The 15,631-nt window shown below is 45.5% G+C and overlaps 1 protein-coding gene across 1 annotated transcript; it reads right to left on the reverse strand.

Annotated features, from left to right (window-relative positions):
• Positions 1-9: 9 nt before the first annotated feature.
• LOC115120500 (serine protease 23) lies at positions 10-12,552 on the reverse strand. The gene is made up of 2 exons (XM_065022693.1): positions 12,243-12,552; positions 10-2,574 (listed from the first exon to the last, which is right to left on the reverse strand). Exons 1-2 carry the CDS (start codon positions 12,278-12,280, stop codon positions 1,413-1,415), a joined length of 1,200 nt encoding a protein of 399 aa, XP_064878765.1. The 5' UTR covers positions 12,281-12,552; the 3' UTR covers positions 10-1,412.
• Between the last annotated feature and the right edge of the window lie 3,079 nt (positions 12,553-15,631).

Genomic DNA, 15,631 nt, shown 5'->3' on the forward strand with positions numbered 1-15,631 from the left:
ACCACAAAACCACATTATGCATTTTATTCCAAAGCATTATAAAGTTTATATATATATATATATATATTGCTGCACAATTGTTTTTGAAACAGAAAAATAGCTCACCCATAAGGTTTGACAAAGTGCATATCATGAGTAGTTGAGGGTCAGTGTTCCAGAGTCAACACTCTGCTGTCATCAGTGGCCTGTAGTATTGTATTTGGCCCAGCAGGGGGAGCTATGGATATTTTACTTGGGTCCATTTGAAACACCAACCGTTTGTACTGTGACAGTCTATACCTTGAGTTTACATTTTTTAAGAGCAGGGTAGCACCTTTGGTTGATGACAGGGTTACATTCATTGGCAATAACAGAAGAAAAAAAAGTTGTCCCAACAGAGCTCTGACAATCTATAGAATTAGCAGTGAAACTGCATCTGGCTCCACCAATCTCTTACACATCTTCTTGTTCCTCCTATTTCATCCTTTCTTTCAGTGCATTAAATGTTCTCTTCACCATCATAACACGCTGGTCCAGGGAGTCCCTGGTCAAAGCCATCTTCTAAAGCTCAGTCATAACACGCTGGTCCAGGGAGTCCCTGGTCAAAGCCATCTTCTAAAGCTCAGTCATAACACGCTGGTCCAGGGAGTCCCTGGTCAAAGCCATCTTCTGAAGCTCAGTCATAACACGCTGGTCCAGGGAGTCCCTGGTCAAAGCCATCTTCTGAAGCTCAGTCATAACACGCTGGTCCAGGGAGTCCCTGGTCAAAGCCATATTCTGAAGCTCAGTCATAACACGCTGGTCCAGGGAGTCCCTGGTCAAAGACATCTTCTGAAGCTCAGTCATAACACGCTGGTCCAGGGAGTCCCTGGTCAAAGCCATCTTCTGAAGCTCAGTCATAACACGCTGGTCCAGGGAGTCCCTGGACAAAGCCATCTTCTGAAGCTCAGTCATAACACGCTGGTCCAGGGAGTCCCTGGTCAAAGACATCTTCTGAAGCTCAGTCATAACACGCTGGTCCAGGGAGTCCCTGGTCAAAGACATCTTCTGAAGCTCAGTCATAACACCTTTCAGTTGTGTTTCAAAGCACAGTGTTGATCATGCAGTAAGAAGGGCACGAATACATGTTTTACATTTTATTTAATGTACGATGGGAAAGGGTTAGTGAGGATGTATGTACAGTCGGACTTCCTGGATGTGAATGTGAGTCATTCTAGTTGTGTGTTGGGAGGGATGTCTCTGCATGCAGAACGATGGTATGTATTAGTAATGAAACAGTATTAATGCATGATGAAGTGTGTTCTGCATGTGTATGAATGACATGTCCACTTGTCAACTTCCTCAGGAAGGGAAGTGAAGACCCCCTTTGTCCTCCATCAATTCTCTGTGTGTGTGTGTGTGTACAGTATGTGCATGACATGTCCACCTCTTCCTCATCCTTCTCGGCAGTCTACATAGTTTCCTTTGATCCAGTAGCAGATCTGGGCGTATTTCAGAGGTGTCACCCTCACCGCCACGTTAAACTCTTGCGACGCCCCGTCTCGCTCCACCCACTGGTGCCCTGAGAACACCCCGATCACCTTCCTCTCCCAGCGCCGCCTCCTCCGGTCCCACATACGAGCGTAGATCCCCGAGCCGCTGGCCCCGGGCTGGGCGTCACAGTGCTGGTAGAGCAGGTCTGGCGTCTCCTCTCCAGCCCGGCAGAACCGGTAGACCAGCTGGCCCGGCCGGTCGTTGTCATAGCCGGAGAACTGGACCCTGCGCCCGGGCAGCTGCTTCGCCGGCGGGGAGACGCCCAGCTTCATGTGGCGTCGTTTGTGGGTCTTCTTGAGCTCTAACAAGGCGTAGTCGTAGTCCATTCCGATGTCGTTGCCGTTGCCCTTGATCCAGCCTTTGGGCACGTGGGTGCGCTTGGCACGAATCCACTGGAACTTCATCTTATCTGGGGGTGATGGATGGGTGTGGGATGCATTGGTGGCAGAGGCTGGATTGGGAGAGTCACGCTGCTTTGGCTTCAGGAAACCCACCCGGAGCTTTTGCGCCCCCTTCACGTAGTTCTTCCCGTCGTGGACGCAGTGGGCGGCGGTCAGAACGTGCCGGTCGCCCACCAGTGTTCCAGAACACCCGGTGGACAGCTTGACCGCTGCCGAGAATGGGTAGTTCAACAGGAAGTCTTGCCCTACAATGCTGAAACGCCCGTCATGGCCAAAGATCTGACGTTTGCGTCGGGAAGGCAGTGCCGGCGTGGTCTGGGTGCGGGCGGTGTACCCGTAGATCCCCACGGCGGTTTCGGTGAGGCGACCGTTGCTATGGAGTGTCTCGTATGACAGGATGCTACGCAGGTCCCAGTAGCTGGGGGGAAGAGCCTTCTTGTGGCATTCTGGGTCACATGGGGAGGTGACGTCCAATCGGGCGTCAGCCTGGAAGTGAGGGGCGGGTCGGTCCTCTGTCACCTGGGGTAAGACCACAGGGACGCGTTGCAGGGGCCATTGGGGCTGGATAGGAGCCACTGGAGGGATGGAGAGGAGGAGGAAGAGGGAGAGGAGGGGAAGGGGGGATGGGATGGAGGGAAAAGAGGCCATGGAGGAGGGAGACCTAGAAGAGGAGAGAAGGAGAGGACAGGTGAGATGTGATGTCACTAAATACCAAGGCAGGTGAGATGTGATATCACTAAATACCTAGACAGGTGAGATCAAATCAAACTTTATTTGTCACATGCGCCGAATACAACATGTGTAGGTAGACCTTACCGTGAAATGCTGAATACAACATGTGTAGGTAGACCTTACCGTGAAATGCTGAATACAACATGTGTAGGTAGACCTTACCGTGAAATGCTGAATACAACAGGTGTAGGTAGACCTTACCGTGAAATGCTGAATACAACAGGTGTAGGTAGACCTTACCGTGAAATGCTGAATACAACAGGTGTAGGTAGACCTTACCGTGAAATGCTGAATACAACATGTGTAGGTAGACCTTACCGTGAAATGCTGAATACAACAGGTGTAGGTAGACCTTACCGTGAAATGCTGACTTACAAGTCCTTAACCAACCATGCAGTTCAAGAAGAGTTAAGAAAATATTTAACAAATAAACTAAAGTAAAAAATGAAAAATAATCCAAAGTAACACAATATACAATAACACTATATACAGGGGGTACTGGTACCGAGTCAGTGTGCGGGGTACAGGTTAGTTGAGGTAATTTGTACATATAGGTAGGGGTGAAGTGTGATGTCACTAAATACCTAGACAGGTGAGATGTGAGTCAGTAACACCTAGACAGGTGAGATGTGAGTCAGTAATACCTAGACAGGTAAGATGTGGTGAGTCAGTAATACCTAGACAGGTGAGATGTGGTGAGTCAGTAATACCTAGACAGGTGAGATGTGGTGAGTCAGTAATACCTAGACAGGTGAGATGTGGTGAGTCAGTAATACCTAGACAGGTGAGATGTGGTGAGTCAGTAATACCTAGACAGGTGAGATGTGGTGAGTCAGTAATACCTAGACAGGTGAGATGTGGTGAGTCAGTAATACCTAGACAGGTGAGATGTGGTGAGTCAGTAATACCTAGACAGGTGAGATGTGGTGAGTCAGTAATACCTAGACAGGTGAGATGTGGTGAGTCAGTAATACCTAGACAGGTGAGATGTGGTGAGTCAGTAATACCTAGACAGGTGAGATGTGGTGAGTCAGTAATACCTAGACAGGTGAGATGTGAGTCAGTAATACCTAGACAGGTAAGATGTGGTGAGTCAGTAATACCTAGACAGGTGAGATGTGGTGAGTCAGTAATACCTAGACAGGTGAGATGTGGTGAGTCAGTAATACCTAGACAGGTGAGATGTGGTGAGTCAGTAATACCTAGACAGGTAAGATGTGGTGAGTCAGTAATACCTAGACAGGTAAGATGTGGTGAGTCAGTAATACCTAGACAGGTGAGATGTGAGTCAGTAATACCTAGACAGGTGAGATGTGGTGAGTCAGTAATACCTAGACAGGTAAGATGTGGTGAGTCAGTAATACCTAGACATGTAAGATGTGGTGAGTCGGTAATACCTAGACAGGTGAGATGTGAGTCAGTAATACCTAGACAGGTAAGATGTGGTGAGTCAGTAATACCTAGACAGGTAAGATGTGGTGAGTCAGTAATACCTAGACAGGTGAGATGTGGTGAGTCAGTAATACCTAGACAGGTAAGATGTGGTGAGTCAGTAATACCTAGACAGGTGAGATGTGAGTCAGTAATACCTAGACAGGTGAGATGTGGTGAGTCAGTAATACCTAGACAGGTAAGATGTGGTGAGTCAGTAATACCTAGACAGGTAAGATGTGGTGAGTCAGTAATACCTAGACAGGTGAGATGTGAGTCAGTAATACCTAGACAGGTGAGATGTGAGTCAGTAATACCTAGACAGGTAAGATGTGGTGAGTCAGTAATACCTAGACAGGTGAGATGTGAGTCAGTAATACCTAGACAGGTGAGATGTGAGTCAGTAATACCTAGACAGGTAAGATGTGGTGAGTCAGTAATACCTAGACAGGTAAGATGTGGTGAGTCAGTAATACCTAGACAGGTAAGATGTGGTGAGTCAGTAATACCTAGACAGGTGAGATGTGGTGAGTCAGTAATACCTAGACAGGTGAGATGTGAGTCAGTAATACCTAGACAGGTAAGATGTGAGTCAGTAATACCTAGACAGGTAAGATGTGGTGAGTCAGTAATACCTAGACAGGTGAGATGTGAGTCAGTAATACCTAGACAGGTGAGATGTGAGTCAGTAATACCTAGACAGGTAAGATGTGGTGAGTCAGTAATACCTAGACAGGTAAGATTTGGTGAGTCAGTAATACCTAGACATGTAAGATGTGGTGAGTCAGTAATACCTAGACAGGTGAGATGTGAGTCAGTAATACCTAGACAGGTAAGATGTGGTGAGTCAGTAATACCTAGACAGGTAAGATGTGGTGAGTCAGTAATACCTAGACAGGTAAGATGTGGTGAGTCAGTAATACCTAGACAGGTGAGATGTGGTGAGTCAGTAATACCTAGACAGGTAAGATGTGGTGAGTCAGTAACACCTAGACAGCTGAGATGTGGTGAGTCAGTAATACCTAGACAGGTGAGATGTGGTGAGTCGGTAATACCTAGACAGGTAAGATGTGGTGAGTCAGTAATACCTAGACAGGTGAGATGTGGTGAGTCAGTAACACCTAGACAGGTGAGATGTGGTGAGTCAGTAATACCTAGACAGGTGAGATGTGGTGAGTCAGTAATACCTAGACAGGTAAGATGTGGTGAGTCAGTAATACCTAGACAGGTAAGATGTGGTGAGTCAGTAATACCTAGACAGGTGAGATGTGGTGAGTCAGTAATACCTAGACAGGTGAGATGTGGTGAGTCAGTAATACCTAGACAGGTAAGATGTGGTGAGTCAGTAATACCTAGACAGGTGAGATGTGGTGAGTCAGTAATACCTAGACAGGTGAGATGTGGTGAGTCAGTAATACCTAGACAGGTGAGATGTGGTGAGTCAGTAATACCTAGACAGGTGAGATGTGGTGAGTCAGTAATACCTAGACAGGTGAGATGTGGTGAGTCAGGAATACCTAGACAGGTGAGATGTGGTGAGTCAGTAATACCTAGACAGGTGAGATGTGGTGAGTCAGTAATACCTAGACAGGTGAGATGTGGTGAGTCAGTAACACCTAGACAGGTGAGATGTGGTGAGTCAGTAACACCTAGACAGGTGAGATGTGGTGAGTCAGTAATACCTAGACAGGTGAGATGTGGTGAGTCAGTAATACCTAGACAGGTAAGATGTGGTGAGTCAGTAATACCTAGACAGGTAAGATGTGGTGAGTCAGTAATACCTAGACAGGTGAGATGTGGTGAGTCAGTAATACCTAGACAGGTAAGATGTGGTGAGTCAGTAATACCTAGACAGGTGAGCTGTGGTGAGTCAGTAACACCTAGACAGGTGAGATGTGGTGAGTCAGTAATACCTAGACAGGTGAGATGTGGTGAGTCAGTAATACCTAGACAGGTGAGATGTGGTGAGTCAGTAACACCTAAACAGGTGAGATGTGGTGAGTCAGTAATACCTAGACAGGTGAGATGTGGTGAGTCAGTAATACCTAGACATGTAAGATGTGGTGAGTCAGTAACACCTAGACAGGTGAGATGTGGTGAGTCAGTAATACCTAGACAGGTGAGATGTGGTGAGTCAGTAATACCTAGACAGGTGAGATGTGGTGAGTCGGTAATACCTAGACAGGTGAGATGTGGTGAGTCAGTAATACCTAGACAGGTAAGATGTGGTGAGTCAGTAATACCTAGACAGGTAAGATGTGGTGAGTCAGTAATACCTAGACAGGTGAGATGTGGCGAGTCAGTAATACCTAGACATGTAAGATGTGGTGAGTCAGTAACACCTAGACAGGTGAGATGTGGTGAGTCAGTAATACCTAGACAGGTGAGATGTGGTGAGTCAGGAATACCTAGACAGGTGAGATGTGGTGAGTCAGTAATACCTAGACAGGTGAGATGTGGTGAGTCGGTAATACCTAGACAGGTAAGATGTGGTGAGTCAGTAATACCTAGACAGGTAAGATGTGGTGAGTCAGTAATACCTAGACAGGTGAGATGTGGTGAGTCAGTAATACCTAGACATGTAAGATGTGGTGAGTCAGTAACACCTAGACAGGTGAGATGTGGTGAGTCAGTAATACCTAGACAGGTGAGATGTGGTGAGTCAGGAATACCTAGACAGGTGAGATGTGGTGAGTCAGTAATACCTAGACAGGTGAGATGTGGTGAGTCGGTAATACCTAGACAGGTAAGATGTGGTGAGTCAGTAATACCTAGACAGGTAAGATGTGGTGAGTCAGTAATACCTAGACAGGTGAGATGTGGTGAGTCAGTAATACCTAGACAGGTGAGATGTGGTGAGTCAGTAATACCTAGACAGGTAAGATGTGGTGAGTCAGTAATACCTAGACAGGTGAGATGTGGTGAGTCAGTAATACCTAGACAGGTGAGATGTGGTGAGTCAGTAATACCTAGACAGGTAAGATGTGGTGAGTCAGTAATACCTAGACAGGTAAGATGTGGTGAGTCAGTAATACCTAGACAGGTAAGATGTGGTGAGTCAGTAATACCTAGACAGGTGAGATGAGGTGAGTCAGTAACACCTAGACAGGTGAGATGTGGTGAGTCAGTAATACATCAAGGGTCTTTCAGCTGATAAAACAGACCCTTCTCTCACTGTTACAGATGATTTAGTGTTTGTTTATATGATGATGCTATTTCTTATACTAGTCATGCAGTCTATAGACACTGTAGTTCTGCTGCAGTCTATAGACACTGTAGTTCTGCTGCAGTGACCAGAGAGACCTGTAGTTCTGCTGCAGTGACCAGAGAGACCTGTAGTTCTGCTGCAGTGACCAGAGACCTGTAGTTCTGCTGCAGTGACCATAGAGACCTGTAGTTCGGCTGCAGTGACCAGAGAGACCTGTAGTTCTGCTGCAGTGACCAGAGAGATCAGATAGATCTATAGTTCTGCTGCAGTGACCAGAGAGATCTGTAGTTCTGCTGCAGTGACCATAGACACCTGTAGTTCTGCTGCAGTGACCAGAGAGATCAGAGAGATCTATAGTTCTGCTGCAGTGACCAGAGAGATCTGTAGTTCTGCTGCAGTGACCATAGAGACCTGTAGTTATGCTGCAGTGACCAGAGAGATCAGAGAGATCTGTAGTTCTGCTGCAGTGACCAGAGAGATCTATAGTTATTCTGCAGTGACCAGAGAGACTTGTAGTTCTGCTGCAGTGACCAGAGAGATCAGAGAGATCTGTAGTTCTGCTGCAGTGACCAGAGAGACCTGTAGTTCTGCTGCAGTGACCAGAGACCTTTAGTTCTGCTGCAGTGACCAGAGAGACCTGTAGTTCTGCTGCAGTGACCAGAGAGACCTGTAGTTCTGCTGCAGTCACCAGAGAGATCAGAGAGATCTGTAGTTCTGCTGCAGTGACCAGAGAGAACTGTAGTTCTGCTGCAGTGACCAGAGAGACCTGTAGTTCTGCTGCAGTGACCATAGAGACCTGTAGTTCGGCTGCAGTGACCAGAGAGACCTGTAGTTCTGCTGCAGTGACCAGAGAGACCTGTAGTTCAGCTGCAGTGACCATAGAGACCTGTAGTTCTGCTGCAGTGACCAGAGAGACCTGTAGTTCTGCTGATGTCATAAGGTGAACGCACCAATTTGTAAGTCGCTCTGGATAAGAGCGTCTGCTAAATGACTTAAATGTAAATGTAAATGTAGAGTGACCAGAGAGACCTGTAGTTCTGCTGCAGTGACCAGAGACATCTGTAGTTCGGCTGCAGTGACCATAGAGACCTGTAGTTCTGCTGCAGTGACCAGAGAGATCAGAGAGATCTGTAGTTCTGCTGCAGTGACCAGAGAGATCTATAGTTCTTCTGCAGTGACCAGAGAGACTTGTAGTTCTGCTGCAGTGACCAGAGATATCAGAGAGATCTGTAGTTCTGCTGCAGTGACCAGATATATCTGTAGCTCTTCTGCAGTGACCAGAGAGACCTGTAGTTCTTCTACAGTGACCAGAGATATCTGTAGTTCTGCTGCAGTGACCAGAGAGACTGGTAGTTCTGCTGCAGTGACCAGAGAGACCTGTAGTTCTGCTGCAGTGACCAGAAAGACCTGTAGTTAGGCTGCAGTGACCAGAGAGACCTGTAGTTCGGCTGCAGTGACCAAAGAGACCTGTAGTTCTGCTGCAGTGACCAGAGACCTGTAGTTCTGCTGCAGTGACCAGATAGATTACATTACATTACATTTAAGTCATTTAGCAGACGCTCTTATCCAGAGCGACTTACAAATTGGTGCTGCTGCAGTGATCAGAGAGACCTGTAGTTCTGCTGCAGTGACCAGATAGATCAGAGAGATCTGTAGTTCTGCTGCAGTGACCAGAGAGATCTGTAGTTCTGCTGCAGTGACCAGAGAGATCTGTAGTTCTGCTGCAGTGACCAGAGAGATCTGTAGTTCTGCTGCAGTGACCAGAGATCTGTAGTTCTGCTGCAGTGACAAGAGAGACCTGTAGTTCTACTGCGGTGACCAGAGAGACCTGTAGTTCTACTGCAGTGACCAGAGAGACCAGTCGTTCTGCTGCAGTGACCAGAGACATCAGATATATGTAGTTATGCTGCAGTGACCAGAGAGATCTGTAGTTCTGCTGCAATGATCAGAGAGATCTGTAGTTCTGCTGCAGTGACAAGAGAAACCTGTAGTTCTGCTGCAGTGACCAAAGAGTTCAGAGAGATCTGTAGTTATGCTGCAGTGACAAGAGAAACCTGTAGTTCTACTGCAGTGACCAGAGAGACCAGTAGTTCTGCTGCAGTGACCAAAGGGACCAGAGAGATCTGTAGTTCTACTGCAGTGACCAGAGAGATCTGTAGTTCTGCTGCAGTGATCAGAGAGATCTGTAGTTCTGCTGCAGTGACCAGAGAGATCTGTAGATCAGCTGCAGTGACCAGAGAGACCTGTAGTTTTGCTGCAGTGACCAGAGACCTGTAGTTCTGCTGCAGCGACCAGAGAGATCAGAGTGACCTGTAGTTCTGCTGGAATGACCAGAGAGACCTGTAGTTCTGCTGCAGTGACCAGAGAGATCAGAGCCCTTCTGAATGTGACCGGATGTCTGGACCGTGCAGTGACCAGAGACCTGTAGTTCTGCTGCAGCCACCAGACTGGGGAGATCAGAGGGACTGATTTCTGCCTTAGCTTTAGAGCTGCAGGAGATCAGAAGAGTTACACAACTTCCACTGTTTTAATATGGCTTAAAAATGTCCTTCCCCTGGGGTTAAAGGTTAGAGGTCAGGTGCTCTCTTCAGCGCTGAGCAGTGCTGGAGGAAGGTTCCAGAGGCTGGGAGGGTGAGGATGCTCTGTTCGCTGTGTCAAGTAGGAGGAAACTCTGGTTACGTCCCAAATGCACCCTATTCCCTATATAGTGCACTATTTTTTTGACCAGTTCTCTATGGGGTTCTGGTCAAAAGTAGTGCACTTCATAGGGAATAGGGTGCCATTTGGGATGTGATCTCCATCTCTCATTTGCCCCCAGTACAGACAGGAAGCAGGAACTGTATAGTCGTTTTTCAGTACAGACTGGAAACAGGAACTGACCTGTAGTTCTGCTGCAGCGACCAGAGAGATCAGAGTGACCTGTAGTTCTGCTGGAATGACCAGAGAGACCTGTAGTTCTGCTGCAGTGACCAGAGAGATCAGAGCCCTTCTGAATGTGACCGGACCTGTCTGGACCGTGACCAGAGAGACAGTCACAGCAGTGACCAGAGGAAACAATCTCAGTGACCAGAAAGACCTGGTTAGGCTGCAGTGACCCAGACCTGCAGTGACCAGAGACCTGTAGGGACCAGTGACCAAAGAGACCTGTAGTTCTGCTGCAGTGACAGAGACCTGTATTTTTGCAGGACCAGAGAGATCTTTAGTTCACTGCAGACTGGGGTGACAGGGGCGGTGACCAGAGAGACCTGTAGTTCTGCAGCAGAGAGACCAGTGTTCTGCTGCAGGGACTAAGATTTCAGTGACCAGAGAATTGTAGTTCTGCTGCAATGGAATTGTAGTTCTGCTGCAGTTACACAACTTCCACTGTTTTAATATGGCAGTGACAAAAAACCTGTATGTCCTTCCCCTGGGGTTAAAGGTTAGAGGTCAGGTGCTCTCTTCAGCGCTGAGCAGTGCTGGAGGAAGGTTCCAGAGGCTGGGAGGTGTGAGGATGCTCTGTTCTGCTGTGTCAGAGAGGAGGAAACTCTGGTTCTACTGCAGCGACCAAAGACCTGTATTCTATATGCAGCGACCAGGGAGACCTGTAGTTCTGCTGCAGTTACCAGAGAGACCTGTAGATCAGCTGCAGTGACCAGAGATTCCTGGGGTTCTGGTCAAAAGTAGTGCACTTCATAGGGAATAGGGTGCCATTTGGGATGTGATCTCCATCTCTCATTTGCCCCCAGTACAGACAGGAAGCAGGAACTGTATAGTCGTTTTTCAGTACAGACTGGAAACAGGAACTGTATAGTAGTCTTTCACTACAGACTGGAAGCAGGGACTGTATAGTAGTCTTTCAGTACAGACTGGAAGCAGGGACTGTATAGTAGTCTTTCACTATAGACAGGAAGCAGGGACTGTATAGTAGTCTTTCAGTACAGACTGGAAGCAGGGACTGTATAGTAGTCTTTCAGTACAGACTGGAAGCAGGGACTGTATAGTAGTCTTTCAGTACAGACTGGAAGCAGGGACTGTATAGTAGTATTTCACTACAGACTAGAAGCAGGGACTGTATAGTAGTCTTTCAGTACAGACTGGAAGCAGGGACTGTATAGTAGTCTTTCACTACAGACTGGAAGCAGGGACTGTATAGTAGTCTTTCAGTACAGACTGGAAGCAGGGACTGTACAGTAGTCTTTCAGTACAGACTGGAAGCAGGGACTGTATAGTAGTCTTTCAGTACAGACTGAAAGCAGGGACTGTATAGTAGTCTTTCAGTACAGACTGGAAGCAGGGACTGTATAGTAGTCTTTCATTACAGACTGGAAGCAGGGACTGTATAGTAGTCTTTCAGTACAGACTGGAAGCAGGGACTGTACAGTAGTATATCATACTGGTTCTATCAACTAGATTTCTCCATAGGAATAGGGCAGGCTGTAGGACAGTCTGCAGCAGGCATGTAATACCTTCCTATGAACGAAGTCATTCTGAATAAGGAAGTGTGTATAAACTAGAGCCAACAGTAGCATCTATCTGTAGGCCTTCATGTCCTGGACAGTAGAAATGTCCTGAACCTGTTTTATGAACAAACAAACTGGTTAAAACAGTATCTATTCTCTTCTGATTATCTCTTATCTCCATGACGTCAGCCAATACTTTGGGGATCTGATGTATCGATGTGTTGCACTTTGTTATTAACATATATCAACACAGTGTACAAAACACGAACGTTATTGAATTATAAATGTTGATGAAATTATGTTTCACCATCACTCACATATGCCTATAGATATACATTTAAATCTGCTTGGGCATAAATTATTCCAGAACTTCTCAATAAATCTCGCTCAGATGTTCCCCGTGCTCATTAGCCTACATTGGACGCCTGGATAGGTAATTATATATGAATTATGGTGATGAATAATAACCTAGATTACGCAGACATGAAATAATAGGCAATAAAATGTGAAAATCCTTACCCACGGAGCGCTTCTCCCCACTTCTGCTTGGTTTGCATTGGCAAGCGGCACGCGATGGGGGTCTGGGGAAGCTGCGGTTGTTGCTGCTACCGGGCGGACATCAGAGGGGTATCGGTGCGATAACGCGGGTGCTGCGAAGGGGTGGAAGTTAAACTAGTCCTTTCAAAAAGTAGATCCTTACATCAGGAGAGAGGAGGTCCAATGAAAAAGATGTATTCTCTCAAAAGATTTCCGAAGGCAACCGGTCCGCTGTAGACGCTCCTCCATTGGGAAAGGCGCTCTGGATACTAACCAGAGTTTAATTTAATGACCACCAGCGAAAGCTACTGCCTCTGCTATAACCGGTCCGGTCACGTGACTGATGATATTTTGCTTGTCATTTGCATGGCAACGATTTAAAAGCTGACAAACAATATCAGAGATGAGGAAACTATTTGTTGTTGATTTATTTATGAACCTTCACCAACTGAATTCTGATATTATTTCCAGAATTGTTGTATCCAGACTAAAGGCATGCCTCAGTGAACATTCAGTTACAGTATGACCCCATGTCATCAATCATCATCATCAATCATCATCATAATTCTTTGTACCTGTTAGTGTTTTCAGATGATGATTTTGTGATACTGAATGTAAGGCTGGAGTTGGTGGTGCCCTGTAGTGTTAAAACAATTAGTGGACTGGAGGAATGGAGAAAGACAATGAGAGAAGAATAGGGAGAGCAAAGGTGAGGAAGTGTGAAGAATAAGAGGAGGAGAAGGGAGGGAGGAATACTTAGCAGGAGAAGGGAGGGAGGAATACTTAGCAGGAGAAGGGAGGGAGGAATACTTAGCAGGAGAAGGGAGGGAGGAGTACATAGCAGGAGAAGGGAGGGAGGAATACTTAGCAGGAGAAGGGAGGGAGGAATACTTAGCAGGAGAAGGGAGGGAGGAGTACACAGCAGAGACATTAGATGAAAGACTTCTCTGTGTTCTAGAACTGTCTCTGTCTCCATGGTAGCACTGAAGACTGCATACTGCAATCCCAAGCTTCTATTGTCACCCACCTACTCCTAGTTACTGCTCTGTCACAACACGCACATACACTCTGGCAGGACACCCACAGACGGACCCGCACACACACACACACACACACACACACACACACACACACACACACACACACACACACACACACACACACACACACACACACACACACACACACACACACACACACACCTAACTCACAGATTTGGCAGGACACGCACATTCCTCTCTACACACACACACACACACACACACGCAGAATCTGCAGTCCTTCAGATGCATATTATACATTCACAACACACAAACACACAAATGTTGATTTACGACCAGCAACAGTGCGCGTATGTGTGCCCAAGGTCGGCAGGCACACTTTGGTTTCAAGTGTTAGCCTCCGGGACAGTCAACACACAGCAGGGTTTCTCCAACTGTGCGACCCACATGTTGCCCTTCTGGCCTGAATCCAGAACTAAAACTACATTTACAATGACGACAAGGTCATAAAACTGATCACAGTTTACAGTGTTGTTTATACTGTATCATACTGCCATTACCCATATCTAGTGGTGTTTATACAGTATCATACTGTTGTTACCCATATCAAGTGGTGTTTATACAGTATCATACTGTCGTTACCCATATCTAGTGGTGTTTATACAGTATCATACTGTCATTACCCATATCTAGTGTTTATACAGTATCATACTGTCGTTACCCATATCTAGTGGTGTTTATACAGTATCATACTGTCGTTACCCATATCTAGTGTTGTTTATACAGTATTATACTGTCGTTACCCATATCTAGTGGTGTTTATACAGTATCATACTGTCGTTACCCATATCTAGTGGTGTTTATACAGTATCATACTGTCATTACCCATATCTAGTGGTGTTTATACAGTATCATACTGTCATTACCCATATCTAGTGGTGTTTATACAGTATCATACTGTCATTACCCATATCTAGTGTTTATACAGTATCATACTGTCGTTACCCATATCTAGTGGTGTTTATACAGTATCATACTGTCGTTACCCATATCTAGTGTTGTTTATACAGTATTATACTGTCGTTACCCATATCTAGTGGTGTTTATACAGTATCATACTGTCATTACCCATATCTAGTGTTTATACAGTATCATACTGTCGTTACCCATATCTAGTGGTGTTTATACAGTATCATACTGTCGTTACCCATATCTAGTGTTGTTTATACAGTATTATACTGTCGTTACCCATATCTAGTGGTGTTTATACAGTATCATACTGTCATTACCCATATCTAGTGTTGTTTATACAGTATCATACTGTCATTACCCATATCTAGTGGTGTTTATACAGTATCATACTGTCATTACCCATATCTAGTGTTTATACAGTATCATACTGTCGTTACCCATATCTAGTGGTGTTTATACAGTATCATACTGTCGTTACCCATATCTAGTGTTTATACAGTATCATACTGCCGTTACCCATATCTAGTGGTGTTTATACAGTATCATACTGTCGTTACCCATATCTAGTGTTGTTTATACAGTATCATACTGCCGTTACCCATATCTAGTGGTGTTTATACAGTATCATACTGTCGTTACCCATATCTAGTGTTTATACAGTATCATACTGTCGTTACCCATATCTAGTGGTGTTTATACAGTATCATACTGCCGTTACCCATATCTAGTGGTGTTTATACAGTATCATACTGTCGTTACCCATATCTAGTGTTTATACAGTATCATACTGTCGTTACCCATATCTAGTGTTTATACAGTATCATACTGTCGTTACCCATATCTAGTGGTGTTTATACAGTATCATACTGCCTTTACCCATATCTAGTGGTGTTTATACAGTATCATACTGTCATTACCCATATCTAGTGGTGTTTATACTGTATCATACTGTCGTTACCCATATCTAGTGGTGTTTATACTGTATCATACTGTCGTTACCCATATCTAGTGGTGTTTATACTGTATCATACTGTCGTTACCCATATCTAGTGTTTATACAGTATCATACTGTCGTTACCCATATCTAGTGGTGTTTATACAGTATCATACTGTCGTTACCCATATCTAGTGTTTATACAGTATCATACTGTCATTACCCATATCTAGTGGTGTTTATACAGTATCATACTGTCGTTACCCATATCTAGTGGTGTTTATACAGTATCATACTGTCGTTACCCATATCTAGTGGTGTTTATACAGTATCATACTGTCGTTACCCATATCTAGTGGTGTTTATACAGTATCATACTGTCGTTACCCATATCTAGTGTTTATACAGTATCATACTGTCGTTACCCATATCTAGTGGTGTTTATACAGTATCATACTGTCATT

Source organism: Oncorhynchus nerka, linkage group LG2, assembly GCF_034236695.1.
Source record: "Oncorhynchus nerka isolate Pitt River linkage group LG2, Oner_Uvic_2.0, whole genome shotgun sequence".
Lineage (NCBI taxonomy): Eukaryota > Metazoa > Chordata > Actinopteri > Salmoniformes > Salmonidae > Oncorhynchus > Oncorhynchus nerka.

Coding starts and splice junctions, on each gene's coding strand:
- LOC115120500 (XM_065022693.1), bottom strand. CDS start 12,280: ATGCAAACCAAGCAGAAGTGGGGAGAAGCGCTCCGTGG. Junction 2,575..12,242: donor TGGGGAGAAGCGCTCCGTGG/GTAAGGATTTTC, acceptor CTCCTCTTCTAG/GTCTCCCTCCTCCATGGCCT.